Raw genomic sequence first — 18,481 nt, 5'->3', positions numbered from 1 at the left:
TCCCGGGATACCTGTCAGAAGCTGTGATCTTGGCAGGGACACAGGAGGCTGGGCATAAGTCATGCCCAGGCAGCTTCCATAGAGCTCCAGGACCCACCCACAGCTCAGGAACCAACCAATCACTTCTGCACACAGAATGTCCTGGATGGCTGTTTGCTTGCCACTTTTCCTGGTTGAATTCATGCTACTTAGCATGGGAGCATAGCTGGCTTTCCTTAAATAGGTTTCCATGAGTAAAAATGGAAATACTACTATTCCAATGAGTAGCACCTTTACTCATTGGAATCCGAGATTCTCTCCTACTGCTGTCCAACAAGGCCATCCTCTGCTACATATGCTGCTGGAGCCATGTGTACTCTTGGGTTGTTGGTTTAGTCCCTGAGAACTCTGGGGGCACTGGTTGATTCATACTGATGTTCCTCCTATGGAGCCGCAAACCCCTTAAGCTCCTTGGGTCCTTTCCATTGGGGACCCTGTGAGAACCACTACTTTAGAGACAAGAACTCAGTGGCTACTCAGTCCACAGAGTTAGATGTCTCAGCACTGAAGAACCAGGACACAAGGCTCTCCTCCCTCTCTCACCCCACTCCCCACAAGAGTCTCTGATCCTTTATATTGAGATCATGTTGGAAGGCTGAAGAGCCTTGAGTATAATATTGGGGGAGCATGGCAAAAGTAATGATAGATGCACTCAGGAAGAACTGAAGGTTGGCAGGCACACATTGGGCTTTCCTTGACCCTCTCTACATATGGGCTGCCTATTAGATGAGGCCACCCAATCTGAGGATGGGCGTTCAGCTAATCTCTGGAAACATTCTCACAAACACAATCAGAAATATATTTTTCAGGTCATTCTAGATCCCATTAAGTGGGTAATGGAGACCACCCATCACATGCTTTCCCCTTTGACACCCAACCACTTCCTATGTTACACTTAATTTCCAAATAAAAACAATAAAAGTGCTTGGAATGTAGCATAACTGGGAGGTGCTTGCCTGGCAGGTATAAAGCCCTGGTTTGAGTCCCAGCCCCACATAAGTTGGACATGATGGTATACAGATGTAGTGCTTAAAGTTGGGATGTTCACTAAGCAGTTCAGAAGTTCAAAGCTATCCTGAGCTACATAGATACTGATCCTTTCTTATATAAAACAAACTGGGTATCTATGAGAACCTGTCCTAAAACAAACAAAAAGACAATGGTATTGTAATTTTTCCTAACATGATATAACTATCCCCATACAACCTAAACACATTAATTATTCTCCAAGAAAAAATAGTGAAGTCCCTTTTGGAATGTTTACAGTTTAAATATGCTAATATAGATTAAAAACTTAAGTACTCATATCAACTCAATGCTATGTTATATGATAAAAGAAAGGAAGGAAAACATGGATGTTATATACAAGAAGACACACATAAGCACACATAGACATCTATCCTATGTATACATGTACAAATGTATCCTTAACAAAATGGGACAAAATCACTCATGACATTTATACTCCTCATTTCTGTAAATGGTCATATGGCCCCAGCTGGTATTATCTCCTTATAGCTTAGTTTTTTGTTTTCTTGTTTTATTGTTTATATGTGAATGTGAGTGTAGGCACACATGTGCCATTACACATATGTGGTAGAAAGAAGACTCAGCAATGGGACACAACCTCTGTCTCATCTTCTACCTTCTTTGAGACAGGCTCTCTTGTCACCTGCTGCTCTGTGTGCCAGGCTGGCTGATCCATAAGTTTTCAGGGACTCTCCTGTCTCTTCCAGCTTCCTTTCTTTAGGAGTGCTGGGGCTGCAGATACCCACAAGCACACTCAAGCCTTTGTAGATTCTGGGATCTGAGGTTCAAGTCATCATGCTTGTATGCAGTTCTCCTTCTTCCCACACATCTTTAAGAATTTGCACCAAGTCCTGCTGTTTGGACTCAACCCATTGAGGCCTTTCTGCAAGTCTACACATTTCCTTCAAGTATGCTTTAGGTGTTACTTAAACAAAGATGACTTTCCTGTAATGGCCTCTCATTTCTGTGTGTATCTGAATTTAATCTGCAAATGATCAACACCTGAACAGGAACTAAGAATAATGATAGAGTGAAGTGCTGGACCTGAGATGTCTGAGGTAATTCTTCATCTAATAGACAATACCATGTCTCAAACATAGGAGAAAAACCTGGCCTGTTTAGGTGATTGAAGCTATGGGAGCTAGTAAAATCTTTCAGGCCAATGCACAGAGGGAGAAGACAGGAGGAAGACATGGGGCACAGATTTGAAGAAAATTACCAACATGAGAAATCAGGACAGACAGACCCCTTTACTAGTTCTAACCTGATAATATTTGTTTAATGTGTATTTCAAAGCATTAAACAGGTATGTATATCTGGAAGCTTGGGAGCTACTAATATTTAGAGGGTCGTCCAGTCCACAGCTGTTCACAGGCAGACATTTTGGGGGTTGACCACACCCACTTTTGAATTTCTTCTAGCCTATTTGGAATGCTGTTGCATTCAAGATTCTACCATCTGTCAGATGTAGGGTAGGTGAAGATCCTTTCCAAATCTAATCAAATAGAAGAGAAAGTGGGGAAGAGCCTTGAACACAAAGGCAAAAGGAAAACAATCCTGGACAGAAAAACAATGCCTTATGCTTTAAGATCAAATACAGACAAATGGCACCTCTCAAAATTGCAAAACTTCTGTAAGGCAAAGGACACTGTCAATAAGACAAAACAGCAACCTACAGATTGAGTAATTTTTTTGTCTTTTTTTTTATTCGATATATTTTTTATTTACATTTCAAATGATTTCCCCTTTTCTAGTCCCCCACTCCCGAAAGTCCCATAAGCCCCCTTCTCTCCCCCTGTCCTCCCACCCACCCCTTCCCACTTCCCCGTTCTGGTTTTGCCCTATACTTCTTCACTGAGTCTTTCTAGAACAAGGGGCCACTCCTCCTTTCTTTTTGTACCTCATTTGATGTATGGATTATGTTTGGGGTATTCCAGTTTTCTAGGTTAATATCCACTTATTAGTGAGTGCATACCATGAGTCACCTTTTGAGTCTGGGTTACCTCACTTAGAAATCAATCTGGCAGTGCCTAACAATATTTGAAATAGTTTTACCTGAAGACCTAGCTATACCAATACTGGGCATATACCCAAAAAATATTCCAACACATAACAAGGACACATTTTCTACTATGTTCATGGCAGACTTATTTATAATAGCCAGAAGCTAAAAAGAACTCAGATGTCCCTCTACAGAAGAGTGGATACAGAAAATATGGTTACAGAATAGAGTACTACTAAGCAATAAAAAAAAAAAAACAATGCCTTTATACAATACACAGGCAAATGAATAGAACTAGAAAATATCATCCTGAGTGAGGGATCCCAGACACAAAGTAACACACATGTTATGTGTTTACTGATAAGTGGATATTTGCTCTAAGCTTCACAATGCCCATGATACAACCCACAGACACTATGGAGCTTAGAAGGAAGGGAGACCAGGGCATGGCTGCTTCAGTCCTGCATTGTGGACATAACAGGATGATGGTGGGAGGAGGAGGATGAGGAGACCTGGGAGGGAGGGAGAGAGGAGGGGGAGGATATAAGGGGGCAGTGTCAGGTACTGGTGAGGATAGGAGGTAGGTACAGAGGGTCTGGAAATAGAACAAAAATATATAGCAGGGAGGGTGAGGAACTGGGGATAGCCACCTGAGGGACACAGACAACAGGTAAACACGAGGCTCCCAGGACCCAAAGGGGATGGCTTTAGCTGAAATGCACAGAGAAAGGAGAGATAGAACCTGTAGAGACCACCTACAGTGGATAGGAACACCTCCCCACACTCCCACGATCCCCAGGGACCACCCTCCTTCAAGGGATGGTCCCACCAACTCATTTCAAAATTTGTAACCCAGAAATGTTCCTGAGCAAAAGAGCAGGGACTGCTAAATAGTCCAGAGACAGAAGGAAGGGCCATCCAGGGACTGCCCTACCTGGGGATACATCATGTCTGCAGACACCAAACCAGACACTGTTGCTGTGGTAAAGAGGTGCTTGCTGACAGGATCCTCTTGTGAAGGTTCTTACAGAAGGTTGGCTAGCAGCTGACCACTGGAGCCACCCATTAGACTGAGCTCAGGGAATATGGTGGGGAGCTGAGAGAAAAGCTGGAGCAGCAGAGGGGAATGGAAACACTGTTGGAAGAACAACATCTGAAGCCAGGACCACCTCGTGATCCCAATGACTAGACTACAAACTGAGAAGTGTTCAGGGAGGGATCTTTACCTCTAGATACATTGTAGCAGAGGATGGCCTTGCCTGACAGCAATGGAGGAGAGGCACTTAGTACTGTGGAAGTTTGATGCCCTAGGGTATGATGCGGAAGCAGTAGGTCAGGAGAGGGTGGGTGAGTGGGGGAGCGCCCTCATACAGGCACAGGGCAGTGGGAAAGGGCAGATGTTGTTTGAGGGGTTGTTGAAGGGGTAAGCAGGAAGTGGTATATTATTTAAGATGTAATCAAATGGAATAATTAATAAATACATTTAAAAAATACACATATGCCAGTCATTTAATTTTAACAATGAAGACTCAGGAGCCAGATGCTAGGGTGAAAACCTGCCAGGTCAGAGAGGTCAAGCCCTCACCCGACCCTCCTACTCCACTCTGTCCTCAATATCTTTCAACTTAAAGACCTTCCTCTGGTTTACTTATATTCATTCCCTTTCAAGGGTTACTTGCTCTGCCTCTTGACCTGGAGTTGACTTTCTTTTGCTTTACAATACAGGTGTGTGCTAGTGTTGAGCCACAGGACAAGAAAGTAAAATGAACCGAAAGCTCTTGGGTTAAAGGTCTGTGCTAGGGCTGGGCTAAACTTTAAAATGTTTTGTTTGTTTGTTTTCAGTAAATAACACAATCTTATAGTTTGCAATCAACAAATATCCTGCAACATACGTTGGCAATGTTACCTTCATTATAGAAATCCAGCTTTCTGTCAATTGTTCTGGTTGTTCCCAGGCATGTCTGAGTGCATCATCATGGGAACAAAATGGTCCCAAGGAAAATCAGAACCGGGCTCTTGAAGGTGTTGCACAAGGCCGATAAGGACCTAAAAAGCACCAAGGACACCCCTGATCCTTATCACAAGGGATAAATCACCCATCCTACTGTCACATAATGTATTGCAAGATATCACCATTCCTGACCTTGGCTCACACTCCTAAGTGCTGCGAAATGGAAGGGTTCTTGTCCAGGGTTCACTCAAAAAACCAATAACTAAAAATAAAAAAACCCTGAATCCAGCTAAACAGGGATGGTTTATTGAATGCATACCTCAAGACTGACCAATCAGGGCAACAGATCAATAATATGCACTACCTATTTCTGAGGGCCAGCTCCGTGTAAAAACCACAAGAGCTCATGCACAAGGGCTGGAAATGCTGCCCTATATGGACCCTGACTCAAGCTATTTTAGACATAATAGTAATACCGACCTTGAATTTCATGGGGCTATGGGAAGTAAATAGATGTAGAAATTAATAAGATTAACAAACCTCACAACGTACAGAACATTCCATGGTACATGGTCAGCATGACTCTGCTCTGAATCAAGATTTTTCTTTTGTTTTATATCCATGACTGAGAGGCATATTACATGATATAGATGGCTGTGATATGACAAGTTTGCTACAGATATGGAAGGGGGCAAGCCTTATCAAGAAGAATTGTATCATTAGGGAAAATAACAGCATGACCTTACCATGTTTAGACAAGTTCGAGGCCTCAACAGGAGCTCCTAAGAAGGAGAACAGAGACTGTGTTTTTTACCTGAAAGGAGGGGCCTCAGCAGTGCTGCTCAGCCTTCTCAGTGCCCAGGTAGTGAGGGAGCGGCTCTGGGCCTCTATGGGTGCTGGATGATTCTTACCAAATGACCTGCTCCTGCCAGTTCTCGAGAGAGTATCAGGAGGTAAGATCTTCTCCTTGTCAGATGTGGAACACGTCTACCACATCTAATGGAACGGGTCAGTGGCGATTAACCTGCTCCTGCCAGTTCTCTAGAGAGTGTCAGGACATGAGATCTTGCCCTTGTGAGATGTGGCACAGGTCTCTGAAAGCAGGGATCTCTCCCTCTAAGTGCAGGACTCCATGCAAGTCAGATGCTCCCTTGCAGGATACGTGGCCAGACACCTGTAGAGCTGCCCAGTTCCTACGTGCAGAAGGAACCCAGGAGGGCTGTGTCCCAAACAATCTTTCAGTTTCGTCTTCCCTGCATTTCTGGCTGAGCTGGCTGCTTGGTCACAGGAGCCAAGATGGTGGTGACCTCAGACCGCAGGGCAATGATCTTCAAATCTTATTGAGGGCAGATATTGCTTGACTACACCCAATTTTCTAAAAGGTCTGGGCTCTAGGGAAATAAATCAAGATAAATCAAGATAAAAGTGCATGAACTCTGTCCTGTACTGAACTAAGAAACATGGGCGTGGGAGAAGGATGTATGGCTAATTAGACTACTAGGTCCCCATTGTGTGTGCTTGATTTAATCTCAGGACATGGAAGTGGAGTATCTCTGATGACTTCTGTCTATCCCCTTGAAAGGTTCACTGGGCTTTAGCCTCAGCACTTGATATTTCATAATGGGGCAGCAGCACTCAGGGAAGCTAGAGATTGTCATTGGCACAATATCATGCCAACAGCAGTGGATAATACTCAGTAGTTCAAAAAGTCATAACCACTTTCATTTGTTATTAATCTGGACCCAGGGAACAATAGAACAAAATCTTTAGAAAAGAAAAATCATCTCTACTTCTCTATCTTCCCAGAATGAAAGACTGGTAAGGAGAGAATGGTAAGTTCTTTATAATAAACAAGAATTTGTAGCTGAGGCCGTGGGTGTATAGTATTTTTCAGTGTTGTTTCCTGAAACAGTGTCTCAAATATTCTATGTTGTTCTCTACCTGGCTTTCCAGGTTAACCTTCAGCTCAAACATTCCTGCTTCCACTTTCTAGTAGCTAGGCTTACAACTGGGGCTCCTAGGACTCTTAGGTCAGTACTAGTCACTAGAAGAGAACTGGGATTTCTAATGCTGAGGCATGTACACACCCGCATAACTACAGCCATTTTTTTATGTCTGCCCCAACAATTTCAGATTGTTGTTGTAATATGCCTGCCAATCATTGACACAGAAAAACAAACATGTCTCAGAGCAAGGTCATGGTGATCAAATCCTGTTGTGTTTAGTATGATGTTTGTTAAACTTACAAGGTTCTAAAACATTTACATGAGACCCATCAAATTAAGATCCACTATGCACTCTTATATCTGAAATGGCCTGATCAGAACTGACCACTTCATATGAGCTACTTGTGGTTGTTTTGTTTAATTTTCTTTTGTCTTGTTTTGAATTTATAAGTTGACAAAGACAAATGTTTGGGGTCATTGCTTAACAACCAAAACATTAGCTATCATTCTGATCAAACAGTATTAAGGTCTGAATTCAATAAAACTGCCCTATCTTCCTTAGATAAGTATTTGTGTGGTTTATGGGGTCAATCATGAACCCAAACAGGGATACTCTGTGCACTAACCTATATCTATTATTTTATCCTACACACTTTATTGCTGTTGACTATTTTATTTTGTTCTGACAGAATCTCATTTTGTAGCTTACAGAGGGCTGTAAGCAATCCTCTTTTGGTGACTCTGGTGCAGAGATGAGAGCCTCAACTCAGCCTGAGAGCCTTTCCATTGGTGGCTCCAATATTCCAGTTTCCCCTAACAACAGATCTCAAATTATTGCCAACACAAAGATACTGTTACTCTCTCTCTCTCTCTCTCTCCTAAGACATCTTGGGGCAATTTTGAAATGCTAAACACAGGGCTTCATGACTGTCCCCCCCTAACACACACCGACATTGCAACCTGCCCTGCAGGAACTGCCTGGATGTGATTTCATGAACCTGTACATGATGAGAAAGAAGAACTTTTGACTGCATATTAAAACTGGAGTGAGTTCTCAGCAGATTTTAATAGTTCATATAGCTGATTGCAAAAATTCTGAGGTAGGATGAGACATTTCTGAGAAGGTTTTGAAAAGTAAACACTCAGAAAGATACATAGGGAGGACTTGGGTGTTGCCAATCAAGCCTAGAGCAAACCCTGGCTTTGGAAGGAGGATGGGCTCGATGGCAAAGCCCCAGGGGAGACTCCAGGAAAGGGCAGCTCAGCTTTCTATCAGTATAGGGAGAACATTAGCAGGGAGCCAATGGCTGTACCCCATGACATCAGCAGTCCCTTCTTAGACATTCTATTGTTTCCTAGAGAGTTCTTGGCATCCTCTATGATGTAACCAGTGTTGTAGCAACAACACGTACACTGAGGTTTCTCAGTCAGTGTATAGAGGATACTTCTATAGACATGTTTGCCCGACTGAGAAAACTTTTTGGGAGAGCAAGGGTAGATGGGAGAGAGACTAGAGAGAGGAGGAAGGAAACTGCCCTTTCTTCTGAGAGTAATGAAGGACGAAGGAGCTGGTCTTGGGGAATGCGGAGTAAGTTCGGGGAAGTGGATGTGCAGGGGTGTCCTGAGCTGGCCTTTCTAACAATGGGGCACAGGAACTGCAGCGTCTGGGTAGGAAAAGAACTTTTATGATTATCACTATTCTTGAAAATCAAGAATTTCAGAACATTATTTTCTCTAGTCCTTAAGGCAGGAGATGGCAAGGTCAAAGCTGTTATTCTGTGAACTCCAAGTCTTTACTTTCAATGGGTATAGTGGGTGTTACAGGGGACAGAATGAGAGCATCAGGAGTCACAGAGGGTCTAACCTATGCAAATTTAGGGCAGGGCATCACTGCCCTTCACTCTCATGGCTTCATTTAGCTTCAGTGGCTATCTGACAGTAGTAGCAGGGAGAGAATTGTGCTCCAGGCCATGACCTTATGTTCTCCTCACCCTGACAGTTCCCACCCTACCTTTCTATATGACCAGCTGTGGGTAGGAAGCATTTCTGTACTACAAACAAAAACCTGTAACAGGGGATACACCCAGACAGAGATGTGATTCAATTGATACTTCTGGGGTGTTTGGTGTTTCAGTAGGGGGATCTGATCAGTGTGTTGAGCATGTTCTCATTCTGCATTATGTTATAATCCCAGGTCCTGGGCATCAAGTAACAGGGTAGGAGATGTGAACATCTCCAAGTACTCATATACTTGTGGACCATGAATTTATCATCTGACTTGTATAACCACAGGACTGAGGACTCTGAAGCCAAGATGCACCCTGTGCAGATGTTAATAAGCCATGAAAGCCATCTCTGTGGTCATCTTAAGCATGTGTAGGGAGACAGAGGACACACCTGTCTGCTTCCATCTCCAGGTCTCTATACAGCGATGGGAGATCTGAGATGCACTGAGGAGGCATCTCAAGCCTGAACCAAACCCTGTGTGGTGTCACTGGGTTCTAGGCCTGTTGTCCTTCTGTACGGGTCTCAGGGTCGTCTGTCTATACTCTGTGTCCCCACCATGAAAGTTCACCAGTGTTATTCTACCTACAGGGGCTGGCAGGCAGACATCATCCCCTGAAACTGTCCTAAGCAAGAAGCAGGCCAAGAAGGAAGAGGAGAAGCTGACCACAGAGCTGCAGCTCATTACCCAGGAGAGAAACGAGGTGAATGATCGCCTGATCTCCATCACAGAGGGAGCCATGAACAAGAGGTATGCATTGCTCCAAACACAGTGGTGTCATTCTGGGGTCAGCAATGTCACCCTCATCTTACCCTTTTAAGGAGGGGTTTTCTAGGAAACTGTACCACCAGAATGTCCCTGTGCCCAACCTCATGTCCCAAAATACTTCTTAGAGGAAAGGCAGAACCTGAAGCTTGCTCAGGAGCAATGTGGTAAATGGCCTCTTCTGATCCCTCCAGTGGAAAAGAGGGACTTGTTGTGGGAATGAGGAATTCAGGGATAGAAATAGTGGAAAATGAGTCCCAGAGTACATTTGGAAAGCCCTTGGTATGAGGTGGATTTGTGAGTTTGTAGGAGCTGTGAGTTTGTGCTGAGTGTTTGTAATTGCCTGGCAGACGACTGAGTGCTGGAAGCTCCTGGAAGCAGCTGGAGAGGCCTGGTCTATATTGTTCATCTCAGTGCTTGACTAGATGCCTGATACTCTGCCTGTTCCTCTTTGTGGACCTTATACTCTGAGACAGTAATGTTGCATGCATTTCTTCTGCATCTCATTGTGCTCTTTCCGTTTCTATCTCTGTCTCTCTCATTCTCTGACTCTGTTTCCATTTCTCCTTGTATGTGTGTCCAATTCTGTGTGTCTGTGTGTGTGCTCATGCACCTACCTGTGCATGCACTTTGTATGTTTATATTTCCCTTCACACTTTGGAAACTAGGGGTCTGTGTTTTGTCTTGATGATTTACCTATAAGACAGTTTCAAGTATATGTTAGTGCTGAACTCTGGGAGCCCCCGTCAACACTGTTCTTTGGCTCTGGGGTCACAATTGTTCTTACATTTGTATCTCCTGGGCAGATTATAAAGATGTGATGATGTCTAGTCTCATCTCCACAATTATGTGTAATGTCTGTCTCTAAGGTATAAGTTACTCAGGATTTAGAATCCCTGTTGTGAAAACAGGAAATATATCCCAGGTTTCTGATGGGCAAAGATCTGTGGCCTAGACTCATGAGATTATAGCTGCTTAGACTGCATCTCCAGCCCTACTGAGCGAACACAGGGAGACCTGGCACCCTCCACCTGGATGCCTAGCTTCTGCTACCCCGGAGACAGGAAAACAAGTTTCCAAAGCGGAAGAATATCCCAGTATATAGAATCTAGAATGTGGTTTTCTGGGCCTGGGGTAGGACAGGACCCAGCCTGAGATGATGTATTCTTAACCATCCACATTCATGGAGTTCTGTGCTCCTGGGAACAGGACCTTCCAGAGGCTGAATCCAATGTATGAACAAATGAAGTTAAAGGAGAAGGAGATCAAGTCATTTCTTCACAACTTAGAGATGGAGAAGATTGAGGCCCGAGAGAACACCCAGGAGCTCAAGAAGGAGATTAACTTCTATAGGTAAGTACCAGTGAGGGAGGCCACCAGCTGTAGAAAGGCCATTTCTGCCTTCCTTTCTTTCTGGACTGGAGAGTCTGCAGGTCTGGTTCTGTCCCTTCTGATGTTTAGCCGACAGTGTGCCTTGGGATTTTGGACTCACCTTTTATAAGTCTGTAAGAGACTGTTACCCCTCCCAGTATTATGAAGGCTGACTCAGAAGTCTCTAGATAGAAAAGTGATTTAGTTCATGAGAGGGTTATTATGCAGTACTAGGTCTCTGGTACTCAGGCAGGGTTTATAGACCTGACTGTGATATAATACAAGGATAGAATGCCTTCCTCTTGGTTCTACTGACCTTCTTTGATGGGATTTGCTCCCTACTAATAGATGTTGCCCTGTTGCTTTGGGCTGTCATGGATAGTTGGAGATCCCCCTTTCTTTTGGAGAGACGTGGACACTTACTGGTATTTGGGCTGCAGCAATCCTTACTACCTCAAGTTGCTGTTTGCTATTTGTGCAGCTGTGATGGATGTATTAAGATGTATTGTATTAGGTCTTCAGGGAAACCTGGGTCCTGGTGGGCTTAATGGGACCTCTAAGTATGAATGGAGGAGGATCTTACTATACAGAGTGTGCTTCCAGCAACCTGCATAGCCGGCTCCTCATGGAGACCATGCTTGTGAAGAAAAGAAGGTTCATGCTGATGCAGGAGAGCAAGGAAGTACTTCTTGACTGGTCTCTCATAGAGAAATACTTGGTTGGCTTGAACATGAATGGTAAAGACGAACAGGAGAAGACCAGCAACCTCCAAACCCAACATCAGGTAGGGACAACCAGTTCCATCAGGCTGATACTGTTTTATACCATTTTTCCATTGGATCCATCTTTGCTTTCACCTAGCACCTTTCTAATCCACATGCTCAAGCAGTCACTGACCTCCTGGAATGTAGTTGTTCATTGCTCTGTCTATGTGCAAGTATTCTGGGATATTAGGCTCTTGTGAGATACTGAATTATTGTCAAGGGTATTTTACTGCTCTGCTTGAAACTACAGTACAATAAGGGTGACAGATGAATAACCTGTCACATTCCTGCATGTGCTCATTATAGGTGAGATGCCATGCAGAGCTTTGAGCAAATTATAGGTCGTGTAATGCTCCATTATGTTCATAGCAGCCTTATTTATAATAGACAGAAGCTGGAAAGAACACAGATGTCCCTCAGTGGAGGAATGGATACAGAAAATGTGGTATATGTACACCATGGAATACTACTCAGCAATTAAAAACAATGAATTCATGAAATTTTTAGGTAAATGGTTGCATCTGGAAAATATCATCCTAAGTGAGGAAACCCAACCACAAAAGAATACATATAGAATACAATCTCTGATAAGTGGATATTAATTAGCCCAGAAGCTCTGAATACCCAAGGCACAATTAGCATAACAAATGACTCCCATGAAGAAGTAAGGAGAGGGTCCTGATCCTGGAAAGGCTTGATCTAGCATTGGAGGGGAGTATCAGGACAGAGAAAAAGGAGAGTGGTGATTGGAGAATGAGTGGAGAGAAGGTTTATGGGACATATGGGGAGGGGGGAAGGGGAAATCATTTGGAATGTAAACAAAGAATATAGAAAATAAAAATATATAATTTTAAAAAAGGAAAAAAATATAGGTCCTGTGACAGAGGTCATGCAAGGGATGGATGACTTCCCAGGTGGGAAACAACTTGCAGGAATAACAACCAAATGGAAACATCATTGAGTGCTTCTCATTTTAATTGATCAGGTGGCATGTGACCTTCTGCTTTTTGGGGGGAACCCAATGAAGTCTCTTCCCATTGCCCATTTATTGGTTTGCTCTGATAGAAGTCTGAGTGACATTTTTCAGGCTATGTATTTGTGAGTGTTGCTGAATATTTTGCCCTGCCTGCAGTTATAACAGCAATGGTGTCAGTTCAAAGATCAGTGATAACTTTCCTGCTGAGGTAGTGGGAGTCAGCAGCCTGACAGCTGACATTTATGTCCCCACCAAGCCTCTATCTTAATATCTGCCTTCCTCTTCCAGGTCCCAGAAACTGTAGCAAGAGCTGAAATTTCCACAGACCAGGATGAGGGCCTCATGCAGAATGATTTCCCCCCTCAGGAGCCCCCTGCAGAGCACCATCCTCAACAACCACATAATTTCCTGGATGAATCTTCCTCTACATAATTCAATTCCTCAGGGCGAATAGGCCCTAACTACCCAGCCAATGAGCCAGCTGATTCAGGATGTCATTCCCTTTCCTGCTCTGACAACAGCCCTTGAGAGAGAACTGAGGACTGCCCTGCCACCAAGTGTCCAAGAGGAGAAACAGGCTGTACATCTGTGTTCCTAAGAGTGCAGTGAGAGAACTGTGCTTCATATAATTTACTGTTAGACTTTTGGTTGAAGTTCTGTTTTTTATTGTTTTGCTATTTGTTATGTTATTGGGATGTTATATGTTCTTATTATTACTTTTCATTTTTGCTCATGCTTTTTACTGTTTTTATTAACTGTCATTTTAAAGCCTGTTTTTTTATTTATTTATGAATGAAAATTTGATTTGTAAATCTTGACTCCTTTCTTCGAAGCCACTTTGTGCATTAGTTAATTAATGAGTTATTTTCATACACTCCATATTTTATACCCCACCCCACCACCTCCTGTACACCCTCCAACTGATCCATATCCCATACCTCCTCCTCTCCCCCATCTCCACGTGGATGTCCCCACCCCACCCCCACCTGACCTCTAAATTCCCTGGAACCTCTTATCGCTTGAGGGTTAGGTAAACCATCTCTAAATGAACACAGGCCTGGCAGATCTCTAGTGTATGTGTGCTGGGGGCCTCATATCAGCTGGTGTATGCTGCCTGTTTGGTGGGCCAGTGTTTGAGAGATTCTGGAGGTCCAGAGTAATTGAGACTGCTGGTCCTCCTCCTGGATTGCCCTCAGCTTCTTTCAGCCTTCCCTAGCTCATTAACAGGGATCAGGTGCTTCTGTCATTGATTGGGTGCACATATCTGCATCCACTGTTTCAGATGTTTGTTGGGTCTTTCAGAGTCCTGCCAGGCTAGGTCCTTTTTTGTGAGTGCACTCTCTGGTTGATGGGTTTGTCCCTGTGAGCTCTGGGAGTACTGGGTGGCTCATATTGTTGTTCCTCCTATGGTGCTGCAAACCCTTTCAGATACTTGGATCCTTTCTCTTCCTCCGCTATTGGTGATCCACTTTAGTGGCTTGCTGAAACTGTCCCCCTTTGTATTTGGCATGTACTAGCAGAGCCTCCCACGTGACATCTATATCCTATATCCGGCTCCAGGCAGCAAGTACTTGTGGGCATCGATAATAGTGTCTGGGTTTTGTAAATGTATATGGGATGGATCACTAGGTGGGGTAGTCTCTGGATGGTCTTTCAGTCTCTGCTCCACACTTAGTGGGAATTTTGTTCCCCCTTCTAAGAAGAACTAGAGTATTTATACTTTGTTCTTCCTTCTTGAGTATCATTTGATATGTGAATTGTGTCTTGGGTATTCCTGGAAACCAAGACAGAAAATCAATGTGCTGTCCATATGAGGAAGAGATTTTGCAAACAGAAAGTAATCATAATTATATTAATTGATGATGGAAGATATACAACATAAAATTTGCCTAACTATTTTCCTTGGCCAATTTCTAGCACAAGCCGCAGCGACCACACGATGATTGGTCCCAGAGACAATGGGTGCTTTCTTCACAGCACTTCAAATCACATGACACATTACATCTTAACAATATTATTTATCATGAGCTCAAACCACTGACAAAACATAGCAGACATATGCATTCCATGCCCACTCATGCCAACAGGAGTTCTTAGGAGCTTCAGCTGCATTCAGCAGCAGGAGTGGAATGGGTCTATGCTCCCTTCTTCGTAGCACTAACCACATGGATGTCCAAATGTCACTTCAGAGATACTTCATCCTGATGTGTTTCCAAAATTTTAATATCTAAGAAGTGTTCATGAAAATAATCACATGGCTTTGATCAATTTCATAGCAGTAGGAGGTTGGTCTGGTGCTGCTTGTTATCAAATGATAATGTTTATACCTCAAGATCTGGTTGCCCCATGAGGAGATTCTCATTTACACCAAGGGATGCTGTGTTACCTTGCTCCACAAGTTAATTGGCAAATAAAAGGCTAAGCCTGGCATTGGGCAATAGATAGAGGTAGGTGTGTTTTTAGTTATCTGACTTGGGGCTACAAGTGTAAACAGGAGAGAGAGAAGAGAGGAGAGACCAAAGGAGGAGGGAGCCACCATGAGCACTTGGCCAGAAGAAACATCAAGTAACAAGGGACATAGGCCTGGAATGTAAATCAGAATAGCTCAAAAACCTGTGCAATCCAAGCTGACAGTGTGTAAATAAACAAGTAAAAGAGTGGAGTCTAGCCTCACTTGAAATAAGAACTAAGTATCTATTGACAGGAGATTATGTGGAGTTCACATACTCAAAAATCATAAAGCTTTTGCCTGTCTGAAGTAATGGCTTAGCAGTTGAGAATGTTTGCTGTTCTTCCAGAGTACCTGAGTTCAGTTCCCAGCACTCACATGGCTGGCTCACAATGATATCCAGCTCTGAGGAGTCTGACACCCTCCTCCATGTACAACTGCACACGTGTGGCAAGTGCACATAGGGAAACACAAACACACACACACACACACACACACACACACACACACGAGCTAAAGTGATCCACCAGAGATGCATGAAGCAACATGATTATCAAACCCAACAGTAACAACACTAAGTATCCTGTTTGCTAAAGAACAAATAGGAAGCAGCAAAACTATTGAGATGTAGTTTCTGACAAGAGAAGGCAGAATAATTTTTAAAACAGGCATGGATTTAACATGGCACCCATGATGATGACATCTCCAAAGAATAGACACTGTGGATACCAACCGCTCACTGGCTAGACAGTATAGCCAAATCGGCAGGCTATAGCTCCAAAGGGAGACCCTGTATCAAAAGGGAAAGTGTGGGTAATAGAGGGAACCCAACATGGACTCTACATTCACCTGTGTGTGCACACATGCATATGAGACAGATACAGACAGAGACCAAACAAATTCTTTCCTGAAACAATAAAAGGGAATTGGTAGTAGATAAATGAGACTTGAGGGCAGTGGGAGTCACTGTAAATACAGGGGCAAAAATGTCAGCACACAAAGAAGCAATGAATCAAAGTTAGAGAGGCCAAGTCTGTCTCTGTTGCCTGTGTCAGCAAAATGATGTCAGGAATAAAGGAAGCTTATGAGAAGGTGGAGAAACCCAATATTTAAACTTGCTGTGTTAGCTGGAAATTTGCACGCTCACACAAATATAAAAAGAAAAATAGTAAGTTCATCAAGTGCCCACAGAATGTCACAAAAACTCACTTCAAAAAGAAGTTTTAATAAATTCCAAAGCGGTTTATCAGTGGGATCACATTCTGTCACCAAGATGAAATTCAATTAGTAAACAAAAAGTGAAAGGATACTGTCTAAGCACTAGCATCTGTCTGAGAGTCTCTCATTGGCTCTCGTTGGTAACATCTGATTGGCTCCTAAAGCAGGAAGAATGGACTCTCCCCCTTCCAGGGCTGCTTAACTGTTTACAGAGCCTGGGATCAGAGCTGAGGTTCAGCTCTGACTCAAATGGTGGCAGTGACACAAAGTGGCCACTAGATGGAAATGACACTTCATATTTATCTTCATTTGCCAGCTTCCTAGAGCATCCATCAATCCATAAGCAAAATAAAGGCTTGCTTTTGAAATTCAATTCTGGGTTTTTCAGGGTTTGTCTCAAATAGCTAATAATGAGAAAGTAATATTATTTATGTTCAATCATTTATTGTCCCATAAGCATAATATTTCCTGCTTATTATTTTTCTAAAGTACTTTTGAGATCGTTTAAGAGATAAGAGCAAGACCTTTGCTGTATGCTAAATTGTTAGGGAAAAAATTGAAGCACTTTAAGTTGTCTCTAAATATGCAATAAACTGTCTCTGTTTAACAACACAAGCATATAAATTCATGAAAAGAGTCTTGAAAAAATCTATCCTGTGTATTTTCATTCAATTAAAAAAAAAACAGACACAAAAACTGACAAATAGGAAGCAACTCTATTTTTAAAGATTCTGTTGGAGGAAACCATCAGTCAGGAAGTTGCTCCTGTTCCAAATCCCCCTGGTGAAGTGTAATCCCACTCCTTTAGGACAGGCTTCCAGGGAGGATTAAGGCAATCTGCAGATGTGGACTGTAACACCCTGGCATCCTGGGTTGTGGATCTGAGGCTCCCAGTCAGAGAGGTGCAAGCCCTCTCAGGTAAACCAATAGAATAGTTCCAGTGCTGTCAGAGAAAGAAGCTCTAAAATAAAAGCCTGATTCACAGAGGTGTGAGCATGTGCACATTCGTGTGAGTGCATAACCATATTACATACATACATACATACATACATACATACATACATACATACATACATACAAACATACATACATACATACATACATACAAACATACATACATACAAAGAGATCAAACCTTGACGTTCAAAGATAGAACCTTAAGGTAAAGAGATAAAGGTACTGAAAAGAGCTAACAGCGGATGTTCTGGAATCTACTACTCTGTCTTTCTAAATAAATACTAAAAACATTAAGGGAGGCAGGATGCAGAAATCAAGGCCTGGACCAGACACTTCCTTGTACCCAGGCCTATGGTGCACTTTCAAGATTAGGACTGTGATTGTGCAGGCCTTTCCTGCTGTCCCATCCCTCCTCTCTCTCTTCTCCCACCCCATCTCCTCTTCCTCCCTATCCCTAAGCAACATTCTGAGACCTTCCCGCCTTCCTTTTTCCTGCTTCCTTCCATCTTTTTTTTAAACATCACAACCACTCCATCCTCGAGAAAAAAAAATCAAGCAATACTGGTCTAACAAAATGAAAAAGTTAAAACCTTGCTGCTGCCTCTGGCTAGGCAGTGACCATGGGCACCAAAATGGTTGTTTCCTGTGTCTCTCTTGGGGCATTCCCATGCATCCTCAGAGATAATGGAAGAACAGGAGCAGAGAAGGAAAGAGAAGAGAGTAGTGTGCACATGCCTGGGGCAGTTCTGCATGCTCTGCGCTGCAGTCTGTCTCTCACACTAAAGCAAGGAGTGCAATGTTTTAACTTTTGCACTCTGTGAGACCAGCATCCCAGGGACTGAATGTGTTTTCACCTAGCTGCTCTTTGTACTTCATGAACACAGACATGCCCCCATGTCTGTAATCCTAGGAACAGGATTGCCAAGAGTTTGGGGCTAACCTTGACTACACAGAGAGATCCTGCCTCAAAAAGTAAAAAGCAAGCAAACATTCCCGAGAGATATTTGGG

General features: G+C 43.1%; 1 protein-coding gene across 1 annotated transcript; it reads left to right on the top strand.

Annotated features, from left to right (window-relative positions):
• The first annotated feature begins 8,422 nt into the window (after nucleotides 1-8,422).
• On the top strand, nucleotides 8,423-13,280 carry LOC127677273 (disks large homolog 5-like). Its single transcript, XM_052172380.1, has 5 exons — nucleotides 8,423-8,555; nucleotides 9,563-9,722; nucleotides 10,947-11,090; nucleotides 11,712-11,892; nucleotides 13,137-13,280. Exons 1-5 carry the CDS (start codon nucleotides 8,423-8,425, stop codon nucleotides 13,278-13,280), a joined length of 762 nt encoding a protein of 253 aa, XP_052028340.1.
• Nucleotides 13,281-18,481: the final 5,201 nt, after the last annotated feature.

Source organism: Apodemus sylvaticus, chromosome 2 (genome assembly GCF_947179515.1).
Source record: "Apodemus sylvaticus chromosome 2, mApoSyl1.1, whole genome shotgun sequence".
Taxonomy (NCBI): domain Eukaryota; kingdom Metazoa; phylum Chordata; class Mammalia; order Rodentia; family Muridae; genus Apodemus; species Apodemus sylvaticus.
The sequence above is the reverse complement of the archived record's forward strand: the minus strand, read 5'-3'. Positions and strand labels throughout refer to the sequence as shown.